The sequence below is a fragment of the Diaporthe amygdali genome (genome assembly GCF_026229845.1).
Source record: "Diaporthe amygdali strain CAA958 chromosome Unknown NODE_21_length_814164_cov_65_183785, whole genome shotgun sequence".
Lineage (NCBI taxonomy): Eukaryota > Fungi > Ascomycota > Sordariomycetes > Diaporthales > Diaporthaceae > Diaporthe > Diaporthe amygdali.
In genome coordinates, this window is record NW_026517041.1 from 766,827 (window position 1) to 793,871 (window position 27,045).

Sequence of the window (27,045 nt, forward strand, 5' to 3'; positions counted from 1 at the left end):
AGTGCTTTATGTCGGCAGTGGCTGGCAAGTTGTCGTAAAGTCGTCGCTGGAGCAGGTAGTCCCATAGGAATTTGAACAACAGGAGGCCATGTCAGCAGAGGTGTGGAAGATGTCCAAGTTGTGTCCAGAAAATGTCTAAATGTCCCAATGTTTTGCAGGGCAACAGAGGTGAGGGGCGTGGGTCGTTGCGGGGTCGCGGTCGAATGACGCAGCAGCCGTCAGCAGCCATTCAGAAGCTCTTCCTGTTGCCCCACCTGCTGACGTAACGACGTCAAGTCTTTGTGCCAAGTCTCGAGCCCACTCTTCATGCACTTTTCAGTTAGGGGAGCGCCCAAAGACTTCAGAACACCAGTCTTGCGATCCAACTTGTTCCTCTTTGTTCATGTATAGATTCAATTTAGCTCCTACAATATTTCTCCCTCTCGCACAATCTTTCTCACTCTGCTAGACTGGGCACACAGGCGGCTGCTGTTCGGTGCAACTGCTCTCCCAACACAATCTTGTGCCATACATTCTATCCAATTAACCAGGAAAACAGGCCGAAACCTACCCACAAGTCACCCCGACAGAAGCTCATGGACTAAGAAATCCAATCTGCTTCCAGCTCTCTACATATTTCTCCACAACCTTGGCGCTTACCGGCCCAAGTGCAGCCATGGTCTTAGAATGCAGCTGGGTCTGGGTAGTGTCCAGAATCAACCCGCCACAAGACATTCTCTCAAAGTTGCGATCGAGAAAGTCGAAGAGCATAGGTTGGGCTCCCACCGGGTTCTCCGCCTCCCTCAGTGGCGAATGGGAGACGCGTCGAAGCCAGGTACGAAACGGCACCACGCCTTGAGGAGGAATACCAAGCGCCCGTGCCAGGACATTCACCGTGTCATACCATGTCTGTCCGACAGGGTTGTCAATATGATACACGGGAGACGCCGAGGGCGCATTTGCCTCGTTGCCGACGTGCAGCAGCTCCGCCATGATGGCGGCGGCTTTGTCGACGGGCACCCACTGCTGCACCCCGGCCAAGGCGGGGAACGACCCTACCGACTGTGCGGACTTGACCAGGAAAGCGAAATGCTCAACTGGGTTCCAGAACCCGCTTGTCGTTGAGCCAGCGATCTGACCCGGGCGGACGACCATGGGGCGGAACAAGGCTGGGTGTTTGTGCAATGTCTCGTCGAGCATGCGCTCACAGATCCACTTCCCCTCGCAATAACCGGTGGGTAAAACCGCGGATATCGTCACCCTTTGCTCGCTCACATATCCCTGTCCCGCGTGGCCGACCACACCGATGGACGTGACAAGCTGAAAGCCGACGCGTCGTCCGCCATCCCCGACTGACAGGGCCATGTCACGCGCTAGGCCCAGGAGGTTGCGCATCGCCTGGAACTGTGGTTCGAAGCCAGGCAAGGCACGCGTGCCGCTCATGGGCCATGCATTGTGGATAATGTGAGTACCGTGTTGCACTAGCCAGTCGTACTCGGCCTCGGGTAGGCCGAGCTGTGGCCTAGAAGTGTCGGTCTCGAGGACGCGGAGCTTGCTGCGAGCTTCGGGTGACAGCGAGATGCCGCGCCTGGAAAACGCGTCATCCTGCCGGGTCTCGACCGATGCTGCACTGCTGCGACGGTTGACGCAGACTACCGTTGCCACGTCCGGGTGCTCTGCGAGGGAGGCTGCCAGATGCGACCCTAGGCTTCCTGTGGTACCTGTCACAAGCACAACGCAATCGTGTTTGTCTATCTCTGCTTTCTTTCCAGACTTCGAAACAGCCAAAGATGGCACGGCCCAGTCTGCTGTATATCTGGTCACATATCGCTCAGCCTCGGCCTCCCGTGTTGCGAGATCTCGTTTTGATTGCTGGGGGCCTTCAGGCCGTGATTCCGGAATCGGCAGTCGTTCCAACGGTGGTCCGCTGGCCAAGGCGATTATGATTCTTTGAAGGCTGTTCTCGGGCAAGTGGCCGTCCGTCCAGTCGACATGGCCGTAGCCGGCTTGATGCAAGGTACGCTCCCAGTCTGGGGTCTGGACAACAGCATGGGTGCGGCCATCGTCGAAGAGCCACCAGCCCTCAAAGAGTCCAAAGATCAGGTTACTGAGTGGAATGTCTTCGGTCTGTTCTAGCATCATCAGGAATCCATCGGGACGCAAGGCCTGGCGCACGTTGGTAACGGATGCGGACAAGTTGTGTGTCGCGTGGATAGCGTTGCTGGCGATGATAATGTGTTGCCCATGCAGTTCTTCCGCTGGTTCTTTTTCTATGTCGTGCACGGCAAATCGCATGAACGGATACTCTTTGCCTAGTGTACGGCGCGCCTGAGCTACCATGGAAGACGATAGGTCTGTAAAGGTGTATTCGACCGCGATCCCCAGCGAGGCCAGATACGGCACTAGGATGTGGGTCGTGCCTCCTGTGCCTGCGCCCATCTCTAGAATCTTTAGTGTTCCGGCTTCTTCCCCCCGGATCTTGTTTGCCAGGAGGCCAAGCGTATCGCGCATTTGTTCTCCCAGCATCGCGGCGTGTGGGTTCTTTCGATAATGAGCTGCCATCAGCTCACGACCCTCTGCCGAGCCGAACAGGATACGGATACCATCTGTCTCGCCGGATAGAATACTTGCCAACGGCTTGCCTGCATGGTGGATAAGCCTGGCAGTCACAGCCCAGTCGGGATGTGCCTCGCTAAATTCCGCCAAATCGGCGTCGCTCGACTTGTCAGAGACTGCGACTGCTGTCCTTATGATCTGTCCACTGCTGGGGTCCACCTTGATGAGCCGCGCATCTTGCTCTAAGAATCGATATAGCCAGGCCACCAGCCGCTCATACTCGGGCAGGTAGGGCACGCGACTAAGGACTTCACCCGCGGCGGCGGAACCAAGCGGGCAGCCAAGCTTCTCGAACGCCTCGACGATGAGAGTCACGCATAGGCGGCTTGTGGCAGGGAAGACAACGCGGTCGAAATTGTCAGTCTTGGCGTCGCGGAGCCGCTTGTCCGAACTCAGCTTTACCTCTCCAAAGGCGTCCAAGATGTCCGTGCTGGAGAGCTTCAGATCTTGGAAGAGGCCTGCAGACTGCTCCGTTGAGTCTGGGGTGGCGATGCCCGAGTCCGGCTGGAAATCCGATTTAGACAGCGTATCCTCATCGCAAGAAGTCTCGTCGTCCTGCCCAGAGGACTCGTCGCTTGCACTGCTAGTGGCAGAAGCATCCCCTTCGTAGGACCCAGGCAGGATGGTGGAGATGTAGCCAACGAGCTGCCGCACGTTGGTGGCTTCTAGCAACGTCGCCTGATCTACACTGCACTTGAACTCGCTCTCGACCTCGCGAGCAAGCTCCATTCCCATAAGAGAGTCAATTCCAACGTCCGCCACCTCGGTATCCACTGTGAGCTCGCTGGCTTCCATACCTGCGACGAGTGCTACTAACTTCATGACCTCAGTTGTAAGGTCCGCTCGCCGTGGAGAAGACGAAGGCTTCTTCTGAGCCTTTTGCTTGGTCTTTCTCTTGGCTGGCTTCTGTCCCTGCTCGCTCACATTCGCATTTCGGGGAGACGATTCAGTGGGGCCCGGGCCAGAGCTCGTGGTGGTCTTCTGAACCGGGGCAACGGCCTGAAGATTGGCGCCGCCCTTCAGTACTGACTTGTCCTTGGTGAGCATCGTCAACAGGCGGCCCATCACCGTCTTAGGCATTCGGGAGTACTGGATCCCCAAGAAGACCTCAGCCAAATCGCCTGTTGCGGAGTCAAAGACGAAAACATCACTGAGGTAGCCGGTGGTGGACTGGGGCGTGTTTCTCCCATAGACGTGCCACGTATTCTGCGTATTACCAGTGTCGTTGATGATGCCGCGCGGGGAACGCATGCACAGCTCGATGCCATTGGCGATAAACATGTCATCCGAGTCGGTGTCGGTCATACAATTGACATAAAAGCCTCCAACTTGACTGAAGCTGTCATCAAGCAACACATCAACCCACGTCTCGCCAGCATGACGCCCTGTGACGCGACCAGCGCACTCGTTGGTTGAGTTGCGGCCCACGACTGTCTGAACTCCACGGTACATGTCGGCGTAGTCGACGACCTCGCTGAACGTCCGGTAGACGTTGCGTCCCTGCAGGATTTCCAGGTCGCTCTCGCTACCGTCGTGCCGTCCCGGTGCTGAAAGCAGTGTGGTGCACATGGAATGGCTGACGAGGCGTTCAAAGCGCGAGAACTCGGCCACGTAAGCCGGGTCTTTGGGGGATTGCACGCGTAGACGCCCCGCAACGTACATCTGCTGGTCGTTGCTGCGGTTGTCGGAGTCTCGGCTTGTACTAGAGATATTCCATTCCCACTGCGTCTGTTCGGGATTGAGGGATTTGTAGTCTAGCCAGACGACACGCGATGGGTCCGCACACAAAGGATTGTGGTTCACCATATCTTGCACTATGGGCTGCAAACCATCCTTCTTCCACTCCGGGTGTATGCTGAAGAGGGCTTCGATGGCCATGTCTACCTGAAGCGTCCCGGGACAGATGGGTGCTGTCTGGGCGATAACATGGCCGGAGAAGAATTTGTTGTACTTGTCTGAGTCTGTGTTGATGCGGAACCGGGGACGCCTGGGCTTGTCCTTGCCGCCGTCCTTTTTGCCCTTGTTGCGGTCTTTTCCGTCCTCGTCCTGGTACCCGATGAACGACCACAGACCCAAATCCTTGGCGCTTACTTCGTGACTTTCGTTCCCTCGCTGCTGCGCGTTGCTCTGGGTTATACTCTTGAGAGCCTTGTTGAGGGCATCAGCAGGAGACTTCATTTCCATCCAGTGGCGTGACTTCTCGAACTGATATGGTGGCAGCAGCAGAGTTTCATACTCGTCTGTCTGACGTGCATTGTGTGCCCAAAAGGACACGCGCACTCCTTGCTTCCACAGGGAGGCAGTTGCGTCAGTCATGTTATGCAGTCCCTTGTCATTGGTAATGTTGATGGCCTGGAAGTAGCTCGAGCTCCCGCCACTGGCCGCCAGCGCGCGGCTTGCCATGACGGTAATAGTTGAGCTTGATCCTGCTTCCAAGAAGACAGCCGAAGGGTACTTCTCCGCCAGGCGGTTGATCGCCTGGCTGAAAAAGACGGTGTTCCTCATGTGGTCGGACATAAAGCTGGGCGTCAGGCCGCCGTCGGCCAATCTGGTCTCGGTAGCTCGCTCCAAGGGGATAGAGGGCCTTTTGAACATCAAATCCTTTCCAATTTCCGCCAGCCCGTCTAACAGTGGGTCGACCAACGACGAATGCGAGGCATTGGTGACATTGAGCTTTTTACTCTTGATGCCTGAGAACTTGCCGCCGCGAGCTATTGTGTCTCCGACTACGTTGATCGCCTGCGTCGACCCCGACAGAGTGAAGCTGCGAGGACCGTTGTAGCAAGCAATGTCGACGGGAGCACCACTGCGGCTAGCCTCGGCCACGAGTTCTCTCACGAGCGATTGGTCGGCCTCAACGGCCATCATGGCACCTGGGTCCGAGCCCCATCGGTCACGTATCAGCTGTGCTCGTCTAGCTATCATTCGAGAAGCGTCTTGGAGGCTCAACGCGCCCGAGACACACAGTGTTGTGAGTTCGCCGAAGCTGTGGCCCACGACGGCAGCGACGTTGCCGGAAAGCCCGCAGTCCAACCACTGCGTCGCCAAGCGTCAGCTATCGATTCAAAAAGTAGTCAAGTTATGTGAAAAGGGAACCCACCGTCATGGCACATGCGTACTGCATGGCAAACAACATTGTCTGCAAGCGAACCGGATCCTCACAAGGTGAGCGGGAGAAAATTTCCGGGTAGATGCTGCCCAGCCCGAAAGGCAACGCCTGCATAGTGGCATCAACATCATCAAGGTGCTTTCGCAGCAGGGCGACACTTTCGTAGAGATTGCGGTCCAGACCAACAAATGTTGAAACCTGGCCCCCGAAGCAGAGGATTACGGGCCGTTCAGGCTTGCTGGGCTCGATAGCTGGGGCTGCAGCGTCTGCAGCGGCGATGTGGGAGATCGTGTCCTGCAGCTCGGCCAAAGAGCTGGAACTGAAAACAAGGCTTTGACTGAGTGCAGGGTTGCAATATCGATTTATGTTGAACGAAAGGTCTGCCAGCGTCACCTTCTGCTTGGATTGGACTTGGTATTTGACGAAGGAGGCCAACTTGGCAGCGTAAGCTCTGATGCTGCGTGCGTCGAGACCGGTGATGCGAAATGGAAGGCGTTGATTTTGCGACTCTTCCGGGAATCTCGTGGAGCTTTGATATCCAGTGTGTGTCACAACCATGGCCGCGTTTGACCCGCAGGCACCATAATTGTTAATCAGGGCCTTCTTGTCGTCGTATCGGTTATCGCTCCAGGGGCGAAGGGAAGTGACAACTTCGACCATGTCAGACGGTGAAGCTTTGATGGCTGGGTTCATTTTTGAAAAGCTGGCCTGCGGCGGGATAAAGTTCTCGCGCATCATCATCAACACTTTGATCAGCGATACGACCCCTGAGGCGCCTTCGGCATGCCCTACATGCCCTTTCACTGAACCAATGGGCAGAGGCTTAGACCGAAGCTCGCGACCACCCATTACGTCCCTGATACTCGCATACTCTGCGGGGTCGCCAACAGGTGTGCCTGTCCCATGCGCCTCTACCAGCGATATATCACCGGGAGGCACATCCGCACGTTTCAGAACATCTCTGAAGAGTTGAGAGAGGGATGGCGAATTGGGAACAAACATAGGCGTACTATTTTGATTCTGATACACGGCGGAACTGGCAATAGTGCCCAGGATAGGGTTTCCATCGGCCACGGCATCTGCCATTCTCTTGAGGAAAACAACAACACTGCCCTCAGCGCGGCAGAAGCCGTCGGCCTTATGGTCGAACGGTTTGCACTGCCCAGTCGGGCTGAGGAAGCTGGCAGCGGCCAGGTTCTGGAACCAGGTTGGATTCGTACACAAGGCCACGCCACCTGCCAACGCGGCGTTACATTCGCCTGAAAGCAGGTCTCGACAGGCCGAATGGATGGCCACGGCCGAGGAAGAACAAGCCGTATCCAAGGTCAGAGCCGGCCCCGTCCAGCCGAACCAGTGCGCTACCCGGCCAGCGAGGAAACTCTGCAGGTTACCAGTCGCTGTAAACGCGTTAGGTGCGTGGCCCGCGACGTTGTGCTCGTAATCTACGGCGGGAGTGCCGATGTAGACACCAACATGCTGTTGCTGGTTATCTCTCCAGTCACTGTCGTTGTTGCGGCTGCTTCGCGCAGCCTCGGTGAAATAACCAGCCTGTTCGACAGCTTGGTATGCGGACTGCAGCAATAGTCGTTGTTGTGGGTCCATTGATGCAGACTCACGCGGGCTCCGCTTGAAGAACTTGTGATCGAAGGCGTCGCGATCACGCATGAAGTTGGCGTACCATTGGCGCTCGTCCTTGTCTCGGAACAGAGAGTCATTGAACGCCATCTTGTCTGACGTGATGAGCTCATGTTGCGACTTGCCGGTCCGCAGCATTTGCGAGAACTCGTCCAGGTCGTCAGCTCCAGCGACCTTGATGGACATTCCTACCACGGCAATGGCGTTCTTATCGGCTTTGCCATGGCTAGCGGTGTACTGTTGAGGTTGCGGTTGCGGTTGCGGTTGTTGCTGCGAGTGTTCGACCCCCGGCTGCGACTCTCTCACGTGCTCTGACGTTTCTCTATTTGCAACAGGCTCTGCAGGTGGTAGCTCTTTTTTGAGAGGTAGGTCTGCGAAATGGACTAATCTGGATCCCAGCTGGCGCATCAATGTTGGAGGAGAACACTTGTCGGGGCCGAATGCCACCGCGACCTTGGTGTCGTGCGCACCATCCAGACGAGCGGCTTCCACTGCCAAGAAGGTGCCATACCAGTCACATTGCTGCACAAATACAGCTCGCATGGTTATCTCGTGCATCGCACCGTTGCCGGGGCCGATGGGTTCCCCGTCGCCGGCGTTGGTAAAGGTTGGCATCGCAAGGTCGGCAGAATCGGGCAACTGCAAGCCAGGTGTCTTGTTGCAGAATGCGACAATCCGATCCATCTGGGTCTTCGTCTCCGGCTTTGGGCTATGGATGTCGCCATGAAAACCGACTTCGGCCGTAGTGATCCCCACCTTTCGTAGATTTCTCAGAAGTCGCGAGGCTGCGCGTTGCGATGTGGTCACCGTCGCCCTTGCCTCGTCGTAAAGCACCGAGATGTACGCCTCCGGGAACAGACCGTCGACGATACGATACATATCCTCACGCTGCGTTTCGTTGCGCCAGGCGGATGCGTACGACTTTGACGGGCCCAATCCCAGGTCCGTGTTCCACGCATCTTGCGCGTCGATGAGCGCGCCGCCTACTACAGCTAGGCGCACCGCTACAGAACCATAATTGTCGAGCTCATCTTGGTTGCCGGCGCTCGCCACTGCGAAGGCGCTCACGCTACCCATACAGAACCCGAGTGTTGCTGTCTTCTTGTTGTTGACAAACTCTGCATGCATGTCTGTGCTTGATTCGTCCTTGCCCGCTTGCTTGCCCAACTCGGATAGATATCGCCGGTATTGCGCAATATGCGTGAGGATGACCAATGGTGACAGTATCATACTCGGCAAGGTTTCGAAGTCTCGCAGCAGAGCATTCTGCTGGCCATCGACCGGCCCGAGCCTCAGCCACGAGCTGAGGTCTTCCAGAAGTTGCTGTCCTCGGAATTGGCCAATTGTGTTGGTTATCTCGGGCTCTGCGCTGGCCAACGCATTCCAGACGCTTGCTAGCCCAGAAACCGTTTCAAACACCCATTGTCTCGATGGCTTGTCTACTAATGTGTTGCGAATTTCGTCCAGGGACTGGGTGTTGAGGGACTCGAGCTGCGACCCGAACACCAGCACAGCGGCGTCCTGGGAGCTGTGGTTGATGCTCCCCATTGCTTCTGATATGATATGTCTATGATGATGCTGATTTTGCCAGACGAGATAGAAATGAATAAGGCCTTGCTCGACAAGAAACTTCACAAGACAGACGAGTCTTGTTAAAGATTATCGATTATACGAGACTTTTCCACTTGTTTTGATAGTACATATATATTAAACTGAAGGTCTTCTAATCAAGTCATCCTTCCTTTGTATACACCAGCATATTATGAAACCATACAAGAAGCATTAATCACAGCTTTACTCCATACCAACTTTCAAGATAGTTTGAAATCCAGCTTAATTCCGCTGTACTGATTTCTCTGGAGTCGAGCTCCGTAAGAAGTAAGGGGAACAACTCTAGAGACAGATGAACATGAGCCTCACTTTTTTCCGAAACGATTGTCCGCAGGATTCAGGCGTGGGTATTGGGAGGCATCGGCGGTGGTCAGCATTATTTTTGCCCCTTTTCCAGTGATAGCCTGCTTACCTTGTTGTGCGTTATCTTAGTAGAATCCTTCCTATTAGCGCAGATGAAATCCAGGCTGGCGGTTGGGCATGTTGACGGCGTTGGTAGCTGAAAGGGTATAGCCGGCTATTGTGGTGCTGGGGCCGCCGAAGGGGGCAAGGAGCTATCACCCCTTGTGGAGGGATTAGCTGGAGCGAGACTGGCTCGAACCAATGCCCCCATTCTGTCTTTCTCTTCAAGGGTACTGTGTATACGTACTTGAGCAAACGTGAAGTAGGGATGCCACGTGCAAGCTGACTTGGAGGGGTGGCAAAACACCTGGCGGCTCAATTCTGTGCCCGATTCGTTTTCCGGGTTGGACAAGGCTACTACCCAGCAGAAGAAAAGCTCCAGTCTTCCAACAACAAAACCCTTTGAGCCAGCTACTCAGTCAGACAGCCTCAGGTATGCACTGCTTAGGTCCTGCAGATCTTTGACATTAGAGTGCCCTCTCAGAATCACTAACACTCAGCCCTCCAAGTCCGATCCTTAGGGTGAGAACAGGGTGTCTGCTGAAGGTTCTGGAAACTGGGTACCCTAGTTGCTCTTGTTCATCCACACGTGGGTGTTGTCAGCATTCTAGTGCAAAAGCGTCTTAGCCAGCAATAACCCACATATGTAGCTGACTGCATGTCCTTTGTGGCCCAGACCTAGAGCCCTTCAACATTACTTAATGACGTGCATCACTAGTCGAAAGGCTGGTGAGAGAATCCACAGTCATAAGCAGCCACTTGACTCATCTCAACACTAATGAGCAAGATGAGTAATGACCAATCAGTGTTTCATTGAGCCTTTAGGATTTTAGACTTAGTTCGGATGGTCGGTCCGATCCGGAATTTTCATGCTCAGAATTGCAAGACATTTCAGTGTACAAGGGAGAACAAGGTTGAATCTATCAACCCCCCTGTCTTTAATATGTCACAAGTCTACGGTACCGTTGCCCCAGTGCCCCATGTACAGGAAGAGATGTACTAGAAACACATGGGCCTAACTAGCAGGCACTTTAAATAAGTAGTGGATAAGTCTCTAGATAGAGTCTCTTTAGGGTTCGACCTGCAGTGCACCGTTGCATGCGTATCTCGGTCATCCAGAACTATGGAACGTTTTTCACACGTGGGATTCCCGATAGCTAGGATCTGGCGACCTTAAAACATGTTTGACAAGATCTCCGCCCGTCGCCCTCAGCTGATACAGATGATGAACATGGCCTATCATAGAACTGATTCCATTGAACTTAACACTTTGCTTGCTTCAACCCTCTCCATAATACTGGCAAAAATACGCCATGTGGGTACCAGCCTTTCCGGCTAGCAGGAGCGACGTGGAAACTGATGGTGACTGTTCAGCTACGTCAACAGTAGATATGATATATGCATCTGTGGTGAGATGCAGACCCAACAGATGTGCCTTCGGCCCCTTCTTACTCGTGAGGCTGTATTGTCACCTAATTCACGTAATCCTGTCAGCCATGGTATCATGGAACATGCTTATCAGCCTCGGTTTCATTGGACAATGCAGATCCCGCAAAGATTCCTTCCAGAAACATGTCCTATATTACTGTATTTCTCCCTCTGAAGCTGGTGTTCAATAGTCACCCCCACACTTGTCTTCGTCCCCTGTCTTAGGATTGAGAACACCAACCCAAACGGTAGACTTCTTTCTCAATTCCTTTTTTACAATTTGTGTTGCCCCCAAAAAGCATGGCTAGCAAGCTTGCTTGTGAGGATTGTCGTAGACGAAAAGCACGATGCGACAAGGCGAAGCCTCAGTGTGGCGCCTGTGCCGAATCAGGCTGTCCATGTGTGGTTGTGGATAACAGAGCCAAAAGAGGTCCGAAGAAGGGCCAGCTGCACGCACTGCGCAACCGGATCGGTATGTTCATATCTTTTACCATGAAAAGCACAGAAATGTTATTCAGCGACTCCTTATATGCAAGGCGTTCCAATATGCAGCTTTCCGGCGTAGGACTAACCCCAGATACGATGCCTAGCGACGCTGGAACAGCAACTTTTCGGGGAGCTGGGCCAGAGGGATCCTGATTGCCACATGGTGCAGGATTCTCAAAGCAGCCCTCACCCTCGTGACACCACTACATCTGGAACACCTACACAGCACTCTTTTGGCGACCTAGAGAGTGAGGCGATTGCAGGCTCACCAATCGATCCACTCTTGACAAGGGCTGTTGGGAGCCCAATTACAGACAACACTACATACATGTCTATGTACTCAGGCCTAGAGATCGGCAACAATTTCGCATTTGACGATTGTCTAGCGACACAATCCATGGGTGTATCGACGACGAGTAACGTATGTGGTTCAAGTCCGACGCTGGTGACTCCGGCTTGCGGCATGAGCGAGTCTAACATCTCGGACGTGGTGCGAGCAGATCTGTAAGTGCTGTCCGCTTTGGTCAAAGAACGAGTCTGTTGGTTTACTGATGCACACAACTGAATGCGAACAACAGAGATGAGATCTACTTCGAGCATGTGCACGCTATGACGCCAATTGTTCATAAGCGCCGATACTTGTCGTGGGCAGGTCAAGAGGATGTCCCTCCGGCTCGGGAATGCCTTCGCCTCGCAATGCGGACTATTGCCGCCGCTGTCTCGAGTACATCAAGCCCCCTCAGCGAGACGCTGTACGTGGAGACTCGCCGGATCCTGGACACGCTGGACCTACTGCAACCCACAACGGTTCAACTCGAGCATATTCAAGCCGGCCTGCTTGTATCCCACTATGAGCTGATGCGGCTCCGTGAGCACGATGCCATGCTCATAGCTGGGCGAACGTTTAGGCTAATACACTCTTCACGTCTGTATGATGTCGACGGCACATCGGCTCTTACTTCAGTTTCGCCGACCAAGATGGATGGCTCAAGCTTTTCCGAAATGGAAGAGAAGCGTCGGACTTTCTGGTTAGCGTTCGTCCTCGACAGATTCCTCAGTACGCGAAACGAGTGGCCTGTGACACTACAAGAGGAAACGGTGCGTATCATCCATTATCTGTTTGAGCTTTCTCTTACTTATCCCTATCTTTTAATTTTCACCTCCTCATGATCCGGTCTTTCGAACTTTGTTTGAATTTGTACAATAGTCGCTTTTCTATTTCTCGACAAAGTTGATTAATTGGTTTGCTGACATGTTCGAAGATTTGTGCCCGCCTTCCCGCTCCAGAGACAAATTTCCAGAACGACGAGGCGATCCAGATGAGTGTTCTGTCCGAGGCGATTACCAGCAACGATCACAAATCCCTCTCATGCTTCGCCGAGTGCATCGTTCTTGCATCCCTGCATGGGCGCTGCCTGACGTTGCGAAGGCTGGCACATGCTGCTGCCGCTGCCGATATGAACTGGCGCAGTGCTTGGTCGCGGGTAGAGAGGCTCACTGTGGTTCTGGAAAAGCGAGCCGATAGATTGCTGCAGGCCACTCCTCCGGCGGCTTCAATCCTCGTGGAACGTGACCCCATGTTGGTATTCTCGCACATCCTGGCTCAAAACGCAATTATTCATCTTTACCACACGAGCCAGCCTCTGCCGTTCCAGCCGGAAGAATACACCTCCCCAGTTGCAGGGTTTTCTGGTGAGCAGCGAGCATACCAAGCCGCTGTCTATACGGCACACATGGCTTTGTCAGTGCCCAGTATCAGCTGTCTCAAGGTATGTCTTATTCTTTATGCAGTTTTGAAGTGTTTCCTTTTTCTGTACCACAACGATCGAATAAATTCTCGCGCAAGTATGTTGTTCTCCCGTATGCGCGTCTATGAAACGAATTGGTCGAGCACTATATATCGTGTTTTGCTACATACGTTGCGGCCCCGGCTCTAACTCTCGCACACAGGTCCAACCATTCCTTCCTCACGCGCTGGCAAGCTCCGCCGCGTTCCTCATGGAACGTTCAGAATCTCCGATCTTCACAGATCCGCTAGGAGAGCCGAAGGATGATATAGAGCAGCTACTAGTCGCATTGCGGAGTCTCAGAGATAGCAACTTTTCGGCAAACGTGGCTTTGTGTAGACTAGACGCTTTGAGTAACAGAGCGGCATAAAAATACAGTCAACTTTAGGTTGAATATACACACAGCACAGAAACCATCATCCTAGCACACCTACATGTGTAGATAGGTATGCTTGGTGTACCATAATCTTGCATGAGAGTCAGGTGATGAGAAGTAACATCAGTCGGCATGAAACAGATCATTTCTAATCTTCTCATGGGCATATATTATGTTTGATCAGCCTAAAGGCCCTTTGTACATCTGGTGCTCACGGCTCACCGACAAAGTCGACGTTAGAAGAGATATATGGGAAAAGAAAAACGAGAAGCCATAGCACATTGGCTCACGGCAGTGCATGGACTTAGCTACAGAAGAAGAAGAATGCACTAACACCCTCTGAGCGTGGATTTAATGCTTATCGCCAGAGATTCCAAGTCAAGGTATAGAATATATCCAGTAGTTCATTTTGAAGTCACGCACGCCCAATTGATTGAGACTGTTGTGAGCTGCAGGAAAAGAATTCTCAGCCCAAGAAACATTAGCTGATCGCACATTCTTTCCCTGGCCGCCGAAAATCCATGACGTTGTCCAATCCTGCCTGGTGCTAGCCTCGTCCAGGTCAGTAGACACTGCGTACATTCCGGCTCCGAGGGTGGCCAAGGCTGTTCAGTGCTTACAGGGGTTGATTGAAATCCCACACTATCTGGCCACGTTTTGCTATCGGGCTGGGCTGGTGCTGTAGCCGACCTCACGTCAGAAGCATTGTTGTTCTAGAATGGTCTGATCCTAGTAGATCTCGGCTCACGCCACAGGTATCAGCTCAGGCAAATGATTGTTGGTTTCTCGAAGGCCATCTGGAGCGCATGCAAGGGCCTTTTTCAAACCCGTCAAGCCAAAGCTGACGTTTTTCGGGGAGCGAGTAGTGCTTACGAGACTCGCCGGTAAGCATTACCGGAAAAGGCAGTGGACATGCAAGGCCCCGACACATGTACTCCGCGGCCAATACCCGGGACTGAAGGATTCAGACAGTGTGCCTGGTAATTTGCCCCTCACTAATATTTCTGGAAGCTCAAAATAAGTCCGTAGAGTTCCAGGACGCAATACGGTGTACAATGAGCGGACGTTTTAAAATCCGTTTGCTGACTTGGGTGAAATATTTTCCTGCGACGATTTATCCGCGAAGTCGCCAACAGCGTTCAATATACATCATCTTGAAACGGCACATAAACATTATGAGGTGCAGATCTGACGTGATGCGAGCATTTTCTTTTGGATTAATAGGCGTAATTATGTAGGCCGGGCTACAGCGAAATCCGGCGTAATGGCTTTTTCATTCAGTGAAACTCGGCATGGAGTGCCTTCACTCGGATGCGATAAAGACAGAAAACAGAGAATTACATTGATGTGAAGTTCTTAAGTAGCAGCTTTAGTAATAGCAATACAAGAAGAAACCATCGGCCTCCGTTCTAGATTCGGCCGAAAGCCGAGCAGGTATCTCGCCCTCTGCGCAGTCTTGTTGATGTTTAGGTCTTCACATCCTATACATGCATAGAAAACGGCTACCGGATCCATTAAACTATAGATCTTTCGCTTTCTTATTCCTCTCAGAAGAAATTGGTGCCTTCTTTGTTTAACCTAAAAGTTTAGACCTATTCATCCCCCTAGTTCGACAATGGGGTCTCACAGCACTTCCCGCGGCTGGGTCAATGAGCCGATCGCAATCGTCGGCTTGAGCTGCAAGTTCGCGGGAGATGCGTCGAGTCCTGAAGGTCTATGGAAGATGCTGGCCGAAGGAAAGAGTGCTTGGAGTGACTTATCGGCACGCTTCAACAGTACAGGCGCATACCATCCTAACCATGAGAAGCTGAGCACAGCAAGTCTTCTCCAGCAACACCGTTTATCCATACACTGACGGGCCAAAATTAGAATCACGTTCGAGGCGCTCATTTCCTGAAAGAGGACCTGGCCTTGTTCGACGCCGCATTCTTCGATTTTTCTCGAGAACTCACCGCCGTATGATATATCAAGTTGCCACCATCGCAGGCGTCTTCACTCGAAGCGAAAGTGTATTGACAGATTTCGCTTGCAGGCACTAGACCCACAATTCCGGCTACAGCTCGAGTCTGTCTATGAGGCACTGGAGAACGGTTCGTGACTAAAGTTCAATCGATTTTGTGGCCGATTGCTAACACTGGTCACTGTCACTTACAGCTGGCCTTCCTCTGGAAAAGATCGCAGGTTCCAACACGTCGGTGTTTGCCGGTACATTCGTCCACGATTACAGAGACTCATTGGTCCGCGATGAAGACAACCTTCCAAGATTCTTTCTCGCTGGTGTAGGCTCTGCTATGGCATCGAACCGCATATCTCACTTCTTCGACTTTCGAGGTGCGAGCATGACCATCGACACAGGCTGTTCGACTGCACTTGTTGCTCTCCATCAAGCTGTACAGAACCTTCGTAGCGGAGAAAGTGATATGAGCATTGTCGGCGGCTCGAACATCATCTTCAACCCCGATAACTTCAAGGCAATGGGGTCACTTGGGTAGGTCCTGCCCCAGAGCACAGGGTATACTACAGCTAACCTGCTCTCACATCAGGTTTTTGTCACCAGACGGAAAATGTTTCGCTTTTGATTCGCGTGCCAACGGGTACGGACGAGGTGAGGGTGTGGCCACGCTTGTGATCAAACGGCTACAGGACGCCATCTCCGCGGGCGACCCTATCCGCGCCGTCATCCGCGAGACAGCCCTGAATCAAGACGGCAAGACGGAGACCATCACATCACCGAGCCAGGCAGCCCAAGAGGCCCTCATGCGTGATTGTTACGCAAGAGCCGGCCTGGACCCCAACGGCACTCAGTATTTCGAGGCACATGGGACTGGAACTGCAACAGGAGACGTCATCGAGGCAAATGCGATTGCTTCTGTCTTCAAAGGCCGGAACGGGCGGGATGTAGAGGCCCTCCGCGTGGGTTCAGTCAAGACCAACGTCGGTCATACGGAGGCAACTAGTGGACTAGCCAGCCTGATCAAGGTGATTTTGGCCATGGAAAAGGGTCTGATCCCTCCCAGTATCAACTTCGATAAGCCGAATCCCAAATTGTCCTTGGATGAGTGGGGTATCAAGGTGGCTACAAGATTGGAAGAGTGGCCTGCCCCCGCTGACGGTGTCCGCCGCGCGTCCGTGAACAATTTTGGATACGGCGGAAGTAACTCGCACATTATCATCGAGGATGGTCAGTTCTGGGCCAAAGAGCTGAGATCTACCAGGACCAATGGAGTTGCGAACGGCAGCATAACTTTGACCAATGGCACAAATGGAGTATCTCACGGCGTCAAGGGACTGCAAACCTCATCAAGCCATGAGACCAAGTTTGTGGTTCTCAATTGCAGCGCCAAGGACGAGCAAACATGTCGAAATGCGGTCTCCACGCTCAAAGAATACCTCGTAGAGCAGGCAGAGAGCAAAAAAGACAAAGGAGACATCGAGGCATTGCTTCAGTCAATTGCCTTTTCATTGGGACAACGGCGGACAAAGTTCCCTTGGATTGCTTTGAATCCAGTTCCGTCCAACCAAGGCATCGGCAATGTCATCTCTGCCCTCGAGACTCCCAAGTTTCGGCCATCCCGCACACCGCCACGACAACCGCGTATAGGTATGGTCTTTACGGGACAGGGAGCACAATGGCACGCCATGGGAAGGGAGCTGATCGCGGCCTACCCGGTGTTCAGTGCGTCTCTCCAAGAAGGCGACACGTATTTGAAGGAGATTGGAGCGGATTGGTCTTTGATGGAAGAGCTTCAACGGGACGCCAAGACTACCAGGGTGAACGGGACCGGCTACAGTATTCCAATCTGCGTTGCTGTTCAGATCTCGCTTGTCCGCCTACTCCGCACTTGGGGGGTAACGCCGGCGGCTGTGACTAGCCACTCCAGTGGTGAGATCTCGGCAGCCTTCACGGTTGGAGCCGTAAGCTATCGCACGGCCATGGGCATAGCCTATCATCGCAGTAAGCTGGCCGCGGAGATGACAGCTAGCGGTCCCATCAAAGGCGGAATGATCGCAGTGGGCCTCGGCCAGGAGGACTCAAGCCGGTATTTGGAAAAGCTCACTTGTGGTGCAAAGGCTGTCGTCGCTTGCGTGAACAGCCCATCAAGCACCACCGTTGCTGGCGATATCGAGGCGATCCTGGAACTCGAGACTCTATTGGAGGCGGATGGCGTATTCGCCCGACGCCTTCGAGTCGACACAGCTTACCACTCTCATCACATGGATCCAATCGCCGACGACTATCGCAAGGCGCTCCGTAGTATGGCTAGCACTGATCAAAAGGGCAACAAGTTACTAAGTTCTACCGCGTTCGCGTCCCCGGTTACAGGCTATCGTATGGGCAGTGCTGAAAAGATTGCCGATCCGGAGCACTGGGTGCGAAGTCTTGTACAACCCGTACAATTCGTGGAAGCCTTTTCGGAGATGGTTTTAGGAGACTTGGAAGTTGACTCAGAGACCTCTGCAACCAGCGTGGATCTAATCGTTGAGATTGGTCCTCACACTGCTCTTGGTGGCCCCATCTCGGAGATCCTCACGCTCCCGGACTTCGAAGGGATCAAGTTACCATATTATGGCAGTCTTGTTCGAAAGACCAACGCGGTGGAAAGTATGCAGGCTCTCGCATCTAGTCTTATCCGTGAGGGCTACGCGATCGACCTAGAGTCCGTGAACTTCCCCCAAGGAAGAAACAAACATATTAGGGTACTCACGAACTTGCCCTCTTATCCATGGAACCATCAGACGAGACACTGGCTCGAGCCGCGAACAAACAAAGGGCTTCGCGAGAGGAGCCAACCACCTCATAATCTGCTCGGCTCACTCGTGCCAGGTGCGAATCCTGACGCGCCGGCATGGAAGCATGTTCTCCGAGCCAGCGAGGCCCCGTGGCTCAGAGACCACTCGATCCAGAACAACATGTTGTATCCTGGATGTGGTTTCGTTTCTCTTGCGATCGAGGGTCTACGCCAGCAGACAGCCATCCTGCAGGAACAGGGTGAGGTCGTGCCCATAGGTGACGTTTCCGGTTACCAGATAAGGGACGTCAACGTTCTCCAGGCTCTTGTTGTCCCGGATAATGAGGATGGTATTGAGATCCAGACGGTACTACGTCCTGTCAACGACAAAGCCATTGGTGTGCGTGGCTGGAAGCAATGGGAGGTGTTCTCCGTGACGACGGATAACCAGTGGACCCGTCACGCTCAGGGTCTCGTCTCAGCTGAGTTTGGAACATCATCCGATCATACAGGCGTTGGCCTACAGAGGAGACAGCTAGATCGGGCCCCATTAGATCCAACTTCTGGGTATGCGAAGCGGATCGACCCAGCGGACATGTGGAGTGTCTTGGCAGAGATGGGGATCGAGTATGGAAAGACATTCAGAAACATCGAGAGCATTGTACAGTCGGGCCGCGAAATGAGGTCCATCAGCACAATCAACGTGCCTGATACTTCAGTTGCTAAGGATCTGCCTCCTAACCATGTGGTCCATCCAGCCACGCTCGACGCCTTCGCCCAGGGCACGTTCACTGCTCTTCCCGGCACCGAGTCGCATCAAGAAAGCCCTAGGGTTTTCCAATCGATCGACAAACTCTGGGTTTCGAGCAAGATTGCTCACAAGGCAGGACATAGATTTCAGTGTCACACGTTACTCAAACATGCCGATGGGCAAGGTATCGAGTCCGAGATAGTCGTAGTCGACGAGGGCTCGGGGTCTATTCCGGTCCTGGAAATCAAAGGTCTCGTTCTTTCGTCACTCGGACGGAGCGCAAACAACGGCGCCAAGGCTTGGGAGAAGGAGCTCTGCAGCAAGATAGAATGGGTCACTGATTCGGTTGTCGACAATGGAGCAGCCTTTGAGTCGTCCACAAAGCTGCCGCGATACCAAGAAATTGACGACGATGAGAGCCGCACCAACGCAGACCTTGAGTGGTTGTGTCTCGACTTCATCCAAGATGCGCTGTCTGCATTGTCTGCATCCGAAGTGGACCGGCTTAAAGGCTTTCGATCCGATTTCTACAAGTGGATGCAGGCTAAATTGCACGAGGCTGCAGCCGGAAAGAGAGAAGAATTATCAAAGGAGCGACAGGCCCTCATAGACGTCTTGTCTGAAGCCAGCCCGGACGGCAGAAGAGTGTCTCTTCTAGGACCGCACTTGACCGCAGTGCTTCGGGGAGATAAAGACGCCCTTGAGCTATTGAAAGAACTTGGCCTTCTAGAGGAATCGCAGAGCCATTCTGAGCCGACTCCAGCTACTCTCCGAGCGGCTTCACAGGCAGCGTCCATACTAGGACATATCACGCATGCTAATCCCCGTGCGCGCATCCTGGAGGTCGGCTCCGACACCGAGGCTGCCACTGCCGCGATGCTCGAATCCCTGGGCACAATCGAGACAGGAGGACCGCTCGCGGCAATATACCATTTCACCAATGTGTCCGGTGACTTCGAGGATGCACGTGAGAAATTCGGACTGTGGGCTGACGTTCTATCTTTCGACAAGCTCGATATCAACTCTGATCCCTCCGCTCAGGGCTTCGACGTCGGCAGTTACGATGTCGTTGTCGTGAACCAGGTCATTCTTAACACAAAGTCCATTTCAAAGTCTTTGGATCATATTCAAAGCCTACTCAAACCCGGAGGGAAGATGTTACTCGTTGAGCCCACGAGGGACAACATTGCGAAGCAGTTGATTCGTGGTTTCCTGTCGCAGCGGTGGCAGGATGGCGATCGTCAGAAGGCCTTTCAACCGCTTCCGAATGTATCTGCTTGGGATCAAAACCTTAAGACTGCCGGCTTCGGGGGAGTGGATTTTGAGATCCGCGACTGCGAGAAGGAACAAGTACATACGATGAGCACCATATCGGCGACATTGCGGTCGACCACACAGGCCCGCATGCCTGACTCCGCTGACATCGTGATTGTTACCAGCAACACCGCAGGGCCTCCACCGCCAGCCTGGCTTGATTCCCTGCAACGTTCTCTCTCTTTGAGTGTCTCAGGTCCACTGCCAGCCGTCCAAGTTTTGGAGACCGCTGAACCGACGGCATATACGGGGAAAATCTGTGTATTCCTTGGCGAGATGAATCAGCCGTTACTTCGCGACATCAATGCTCCAGTTCTGGATGGCATAAAGGCTATGACAACAAGTTGCAAAGGCTTGCTCTGGGTGACACGTGGCGGAGCGGTCGAGTGCGACAACCCAGACCTCGGACTCGTGTCGGGTTTCCTCCGCTCATTGCGCAATGAGTACATCGGCCGGCCTTACCTGACATTGGATCTGGATCCCAGAAGCCCTGTATGGGCTGCCGATGATGTGATTGCCGTCGTAAAAATCCTGAAAGCCGGTTTCAGCAGTTCAGTGGCTGCCTCTGATGTACCTGGGGCTTCAGCAGCCAGTGACTTCGAGTACGCCATCCGAGATGGCTCCGTCGTGGTACCCAGGCTGTTCAAAGACACGCCTCGGAACAAGTCGGTGGCACCCGACGAGGGCGCCGATGTATCTTCAGCGGCCACGATGACACCGCTGCATCAACCAGAGCGTCCTCTAGTCATGAATGTCGGCATGCCAGGCCTGCTCGATACGATAGCCTTCGTCGACGACTCGTCAGTGGCTGCAGACATGGGTTCCGCGCTCTCTCCTGAGCTGATCGAAATCGAGCCCCGAGCATATGGCGTCAACTTTCGAGATGTTATGGTAGCTATGGGCCAGCTTCAAGAGCGTGTCATGGGCCTTGAGTGTTCCGGTGTCATCACCCGCCTCGGCAAAGAGGCGATGGCTCAAGGGTACAATGTTGGTGATCACGTCTTTTGTCTATTGCGCGGACCTTTCGGCAGTCGCGCTCGAGTTGAATGGACCAGTGTGATGCACATGCCCACCGGGATCAGCTTCGAGGAGGCAGCGTCACTTCCTGTTATCTTCTGCACTGCCTATATGTGTCTCATTGACCTTGGTCGTCTGGAACGCGGCCAGACTGTCCTCATTCATGCCGCCGCAGGTGGTGTCGGACAAGCAGCTATCATGGTGGCAAAGCACCTAGGGGCAGAGATCTTTGCCACTGTTGGCACACCCGAGAAGCGACAGATGGTCAAGGACAGATATGGCATCCCAGAAGATCACATTTTCAGCAGCCGTGACGCCTCCTTCGCAGCAGGCATTCTCACCGCCACCGGTGGCCGCGGCGTCGACGTGGTCTTGAATTCCTTGGCCGGCCATCTCCTGCAGGAAAGCTTCAACGTGCTCGCCCCATTTGGACACTTCGTGGAGATTGGAAAGCGTGACTTGGAAATCAATAGTTACCTGGAAATGCGCCCATTCGCTCGCCAGGTCACCTTCTCGGCATTCTATCTGCTGACTTTGATGCAGCACAAGCCGCACGCTGTGCATCGCGTGCTGTCAGAGATTGGAGCGCATCTTGAGGCCAAGATCATCGCGCCCGTTCATCCAGTCACGGCGTACCCCATAAGTGACGTAGCCAAGGCGTTTCGTCTGCTACAGACTGGAAAACATTCCGGGAAGGTGGTGCTGTCAGCCGGCCCACAGGAAGTAGTCCCCGTCATGCCCCGTGTGCGGACGCCTCGGTTCCAAGCTGAAGCATCCTACTTGCTCGTGGGCGGCGTCGGTGGGATCGGCCGCTCCATTGCTCATTGGATGGTGGCACATGGCGCGAAGAACCTCATATTGCTCTCGAGGAGCGCCGGACGCAGCCAAAAGACAGCCATATTTGTGGATGAGCTCAGGCAGATTGGCTGTCGTGTCAAGCCTGTGAGCTGTGACGTTGCGAACCAGAATGACCTTGAGCAGGCGTTGCGTTCCGCTGAAGAAGACGGCCTACCTCCAGTTCGGGGTGTGATACAAGCAGCAATGGTTCTTCAGGTACGAGACACCCCTGACTCAGGCGAGTACGGAGTATTACAAGCGAACTAACATTCTTTAACGCAGGACACCGTGTTCGAGCAGATGACGCTCGACAACTTCAAGACAGCCACTTTGCCCAAAGTTCAGGGCTCATGGAACCTACACAAAAGATTTGAGAAGGCCACTGATCTTGATTTCTTCGTTATCCTGTCCTCGGCCGTAGGTGTTGCAGGAAATGCCAGCCAGTCCAACTACGCCGCCGCTGGGTCCTATGAAGATGCACTGGCAAGGTGGCGCGTGGTGCGTGGCCTGCCCTGCGTGTCCATCGACCTCGGCGCCGTCAAGTCTATTGGCGTGGCTGCCGAGACAGCCGGCGTCCTAGGCCGTCTGGGAAGGATTGGATTCGTTCCCATGAGCGAGGATCAGGTGCTTGCGGTGCTGGCTAGCGCAATCGTCTCCCCTCGCGAGCCGCAGGTCGTCGTGGGGCTGAACACGGGCCCCGGGAAACACTGGGAGAGTGATGGGGAGTCGCAGCTGGGAAGGGATGCGCGGTTCGCTGCCTTGCGTACCCACGACGGCCAGAAGAAAGGCGAGAGCGATGCAAGGCAGGGAGGTGACTCGCTGGCCAGCAAGCTGGCCAGCTCGAGCACGCCGGAGGAGGCGGGAGAGCTTGTCGGGGCGGCGATCGCGGAGAAGTTGTCAGATATTTTCATGATCCCCGTGGATGAGATCGACCTGGCCAACAAACCCTCGCAGTACGGCATCGACTCCCTGGTCGCCGTCGAGCTGCGGAACATGCTGCTCCAGAAGGCGGCAGCTGAGATTTCCATTTTCGGTATCATGCAGAATGCGTCGCTCGCTGGGCTGGCCGCCGATGTTGCTTCGAAGAGCGCGCACGTAAAGTTTGCATCAGCGGCTTGAATCATATCTAAGGGATGCTCGGAGCGGATAGTACTTACAGCGGCCGGAATGTTCTCAATATTAGATAAACCATTGGACTAAGATGTCATCATTCAAACTCATTGATTTCTTACGAAACAAGCAACCCAGAGACACCTCACCCTTAGCGTGTTTATGGCACCCGTGAGTATGCTCGTGCGCTATCTCTTGGAGAGGAGGTGGCACGTTGCCCCAATCAGGTCGGAAGACGTACGGAGATCTAAGCGAACCCCTGCTTAAGTTAGAAGCCCGTTTCACGCATTATCACCACCTTCACGCACGAGATGCTCCACTCCACAACAAACCGAGGATCAGCTTCCAGATTGAATAGCGTTATCAAAAGATTCGGGTAACTGCATATAGCTCGATGAGGATGGATGCTATGCACGTGCAGCTATATCCTATCAAATGGCAGGTTGTATACAGGGTAATGAAAATGGAATAGGCTGGAAGGTTGAGAGGATCGGCGATTTCATTTCTATTCTGATTGATACAATAGCTTGTCCGTTGGGTGCATTTGATACAACTTCCTGGGTGGCTGATTGGTGCCAAACAGACCAACAATGGCTAAAAATGACACCACGGTTGCACGACTGCACACCCGCTAACAAATCAAGTCTTGTCCACACCTCCCTGCCTAGAAACAAGGGCCAACCTGAATGTAACAAGGCAGGGTTCCCGGAATACTTGACCCCAGATAACAAGTCACCGTAGTAACATGCGCTACTATTTGAGGATGGCTGCTCCCGACAGATCGGGATGCTAAATTCAAGTGACGCTATAGGAACAATGAGGCTGCAACCTCATCACAATGCATGCCTTCCTAATCTCAAGTGGCAAGCTTTCCCCGGAATCCTTCGGGAAAATTTCCAAATTTGCTCAGTCAACTTGTGGTCGACTACGCACCCCTCCCCCGCCCTCAACCTGCATCGTTCTTCCTCTCGGACCCCTTGGGAAACGCCATTCTAGTTTTGAGGCCCAAAGAGCTTTACAAGACAGAGTTGTTTTAGCATTTCATTGCGAACTAATAGAGTAAGAATAGGGCTGGGAAGAGTTGCATAGCGCTGTAGTTATTGTGTACGTATTCATTGATTTGAATATCCAATACCTGAGTCACCTCCCCGTCCTTCCTCCTTGCAGCTGATTGCGCTAACGTCCTTTCACATTGCTTATGCGTGGTTGGTTCCATTGTGGAGACCAACAAGAATACACAAAAGCCAACAGACAATCTAAGTGGACGCGATTGCAAGAACATGATCTAGGAGGTCGGGATTTTAGCTAGATGAAACCCCATCAGAATGCCTGTTTTCTGCCGTTGAATTGTTCAAGGTTTGCAATTTATTTATAAATTCATAAAGGGGACTAAATACAAGGCAACTCGCAAGGAAGTTGAGGGGCAAGTTATCTCTTGTAAGCATCTGCAAAGCAAAGCCTTCAGACACCCATTTTCTTTGCTCAACTCCTACCAATTCTTTAGACCCTACTCCTTCTATGCACCCCTAGACCATCAATCTTTGAATAATTCTAAACCAATCATGATGTCTCTAGAGACCTATGATATTATAATTATTGGCGGTGGGACTGCTGGCCTCGTACTAGCAAATCGCCTTTCCGAGAACCCAGATCTGCAGATCATGGTCCTCGAGAGTGGTCAGGATCGCACCGCGGATCCAAGTACGCTTACTCCTGGTGCGTGGCCGCTGCTGGCCAGCGCTTCCAACTCGTGGATCTTTCAGACCACTCCACAGGATGGTATTGGGGGTAAGCTGCTCACAATCCCCCAGGGGCGTGCCTTAGGAGGATCGAGTGCAATCAACAGCTTCGTCTTTGTCCCCACTTCGATGAAAAACGTCGATGCCTGGGAGAAACTTGGCAACAAGGGCTGGAGTTATGAAGCTTTCGATGAGGCTCTGAAGAAAGCGTTCACCCTTCACAAGACCTCTGGGGCTAAGGAGGGCAATGGTCCTGTTCAGGTTACAGTTTCTGAGCCTACAACACTCTTGCAGAAAGCTTGGGTTGGCGGCCTGGAGTCAATTGGCTTTCCAAGATCTGACCCACTCTCCGGTCATGTCTGTGGGGCTGTCATCGCCCCAGAAAGCATCGATCCGGCGACAAAGCAGCGCAGCTATGCTACCAATGCATACCTCGACCCAGTCCGAAGCCGCCCAAACCTGATGATTCTTACGGAGACAACTGTGACCAAAGTTCTGATCGACAAACCTTCAGCAGGTAAGGGCGCTGTTGCCAAAGGCGTTCAGTATACTTCGAAGGATGGAACCTCCCAGACAGTCAACGCCCGTAGAGAGGTCATCATCTCTGCGGGTACCATCAACTCGCCCCGCATCCTCGAGCTCTCAGGAATTGGTGGAGCCAAACTTCTCCAGAGCCTGGGAGTTGACGTTGTCGTCGACAATCCACACGTCGGTGAGAACCTCCAAAACCACGTCTTCACAGGCGTGGCCTTCGAAGTGAACGATGACGTGGATACCATCGACTCGTTTTTCCGCCAGGAACCCGATGCCGTCGCCGCCGCCATGCAAGACTATGCCACCAAAGGCACCGGTCCGATGAGCACCTGTAATATGATCACTTCTGCACACCTTCCGCTGCCCGAGTTCCACACCGATGATGGACGGAAAGAGATCCAACAACTCCTATCGACTCTGAATCCTGAGGATGATGCCCAACACTCTTCACCCACCACGCCAGCCTTTGCGGCTGCCCATCAGGACTTTGTTCGCTCGATCCTCACAGACCCTCAACAACCATTGGGGTTTTATGTGATGGGTCCAGCCTTTGTGCCATTCGAAGCCCCCAGTCCCGATTATCGCGCTCCTGGCAAGTGGATCTCCATTGCGGTGGAGGTTTCGCACCCGCTGTCGCGCGGCTCGGTACACATTACCAGCGCTGCCTCTGAGCATGCTGGGAGCAACACGGGTGTGCGCGTTGATCCCCGCTACCTTTCCCACCCGCGTAAGTAACCTTTCATGCACAAAGGTGTTCTATACTACTGTTTTTGGAGGTATCTCGCGACGTACCGGAGGTATTTCATCAAGGAGACTTCTTTGCTTTGCGCCTCATCAGATACTCCTATATGCACCCCTGATACATCTTACAAGACAGCCATGGAATTTACTAACAGGCAATTGTTTAAGTGGACTTGGAGATCATGGCACGTCAGCTCCGCTTCACGGAGCAGGTGATTGGCCACGCAGAGCCACTCGCGGGTCTTTTGAAGCCGCGCGCAGATCGTTGGACGGAAATGGTGGACGCTAAGGAGTACGTTAAACGTACAGTCGACGGTAGCCATCACTACGTTGGCACATGTTCCATGATGCCACGAGCATTGGGTGGTGTGGTGGATGAAAGACTGCGTGTCCATGGTTGCCCCAACCTGCGTGTCTGCGATGCAAGCATCGTGCCTATTCAACCAATGGCAAACACGCAATCGGTTGTTTATGGAGTGGCTGAGCTTGGTGCCAGTCTCATAAAGGAGGATTTTCAGTGATTTGGGGCTCCCGCAAGATTTTGACGACCCCACCGTGACTTTCTCTGGTGTAAGAGATCAGATAAATGGGATCCGATTTTGACAGCCCGTAATATACTTCTTAATGAACGATTCCACAGGCCAACTATCTTATTTAGTGTTCAGTCAATAATCAATGGAGTTGCCTTCTTCGCATTTCACCATTCTAGTTGAGTGACACGATATCCCCGCATACTCCTTCAATTTTTCCCAAACAACGGAAGCCCTACTAAATGGATGTTCAGAACAACTCCTTGTTCCAACAGCCTCTTTCTCAGGGGGGCATACGGCACATCTTGCAACC

General features: G+C 53.3%; 4 protein-coding genes across 4 annotated transcripts; 3 read left to right on the plus strand and 1 right to left on the minus strand.

Moving 5' to 3' along the window:
* Positions 1–573: 573 nt before the first annotated feature.
* J7T55_001660 (Conidial yellow pigment biosynthesis polyketide synthase) lies at positions 574–8,887 on the minus strand (the record flags this gene model as incomplete). Its single annotated transcript, XM_053130144.1, has 2 exons — positions 574–5,631; positions 5,696–8,887. The coding sequence occupies 2 exons, from the start codon at positions 8,885–8,887 to the stop codon at positions 574–576; spliced, it is 8,250 nt and encodes a 2,749-aa protein (XP_052991920.1).
* A 2,005-nt stretch (positions 8,888–10,892) lies between these two features.
* On the plus strand, positions 10,893–13,423 carry J7T55_001661 (uncharacterized protein; the record flags this gene model as incomplete). The annotated part of the gene is made up of 6 exons (XM_053130145.1): positions 10,893–10,939; positions 11,200–11,252; positions 11,371–11,770; positions 11,845–12,364; positions 12,529–13,035; positions 13,217–13,423. The coding sequence occupies 6 exons, from the start codon at positions 10,893–10,895 to the stop codon at positions 13,421–13,423; spliced, it is 1,734 nt and encodes a 577-aa protein (XP_052991921.1).
* Positions 13,424–15,044: 1,621 nt separating this feature from the next.
* On the plus strand, positions 15,045–23,197 carry J7T55_001662 (Lovastatin diketide synthase LovF; the record flags this gene model as incomplete). Its single annotated transcript, XM_053130148.1, has 6 exons — positions 15,045–15,249; positions 15,330–15,385; positions 15,462–15,519; positions 15,584–15,917; positions 15,973–22,294; positions 22,361–23,197. 6 exons carry the CDS (start codon positions 15,045–15,047, stop codon positions 23,195–23,197), a joined length of 7,812 nt encoding a protein of 2,603 aa, XP_052991922.1.
* Positions 23,198–24,750: 1,553 nt separating this feature from the next.
* Positions 24,751–26,723, plus strand: J7T55_001663 (Dehydrogenase citC; the record flags this gene model as incomplete). Its single annotated transcript, XM_053130149.1, has 2 exons — positions 24,751–26,188; positions 26,371–26,723. The coding sequence occupies 2 exons, from the start codon at positions 24,751–24,753 to the stop codon at positions 26,721–26,723; spliced, it is 1,791 nt and encodes a 596-aa protein (XP_052991923.1).
* Positions 26,724–27,045: the final 322 nt, after the last annotated feature.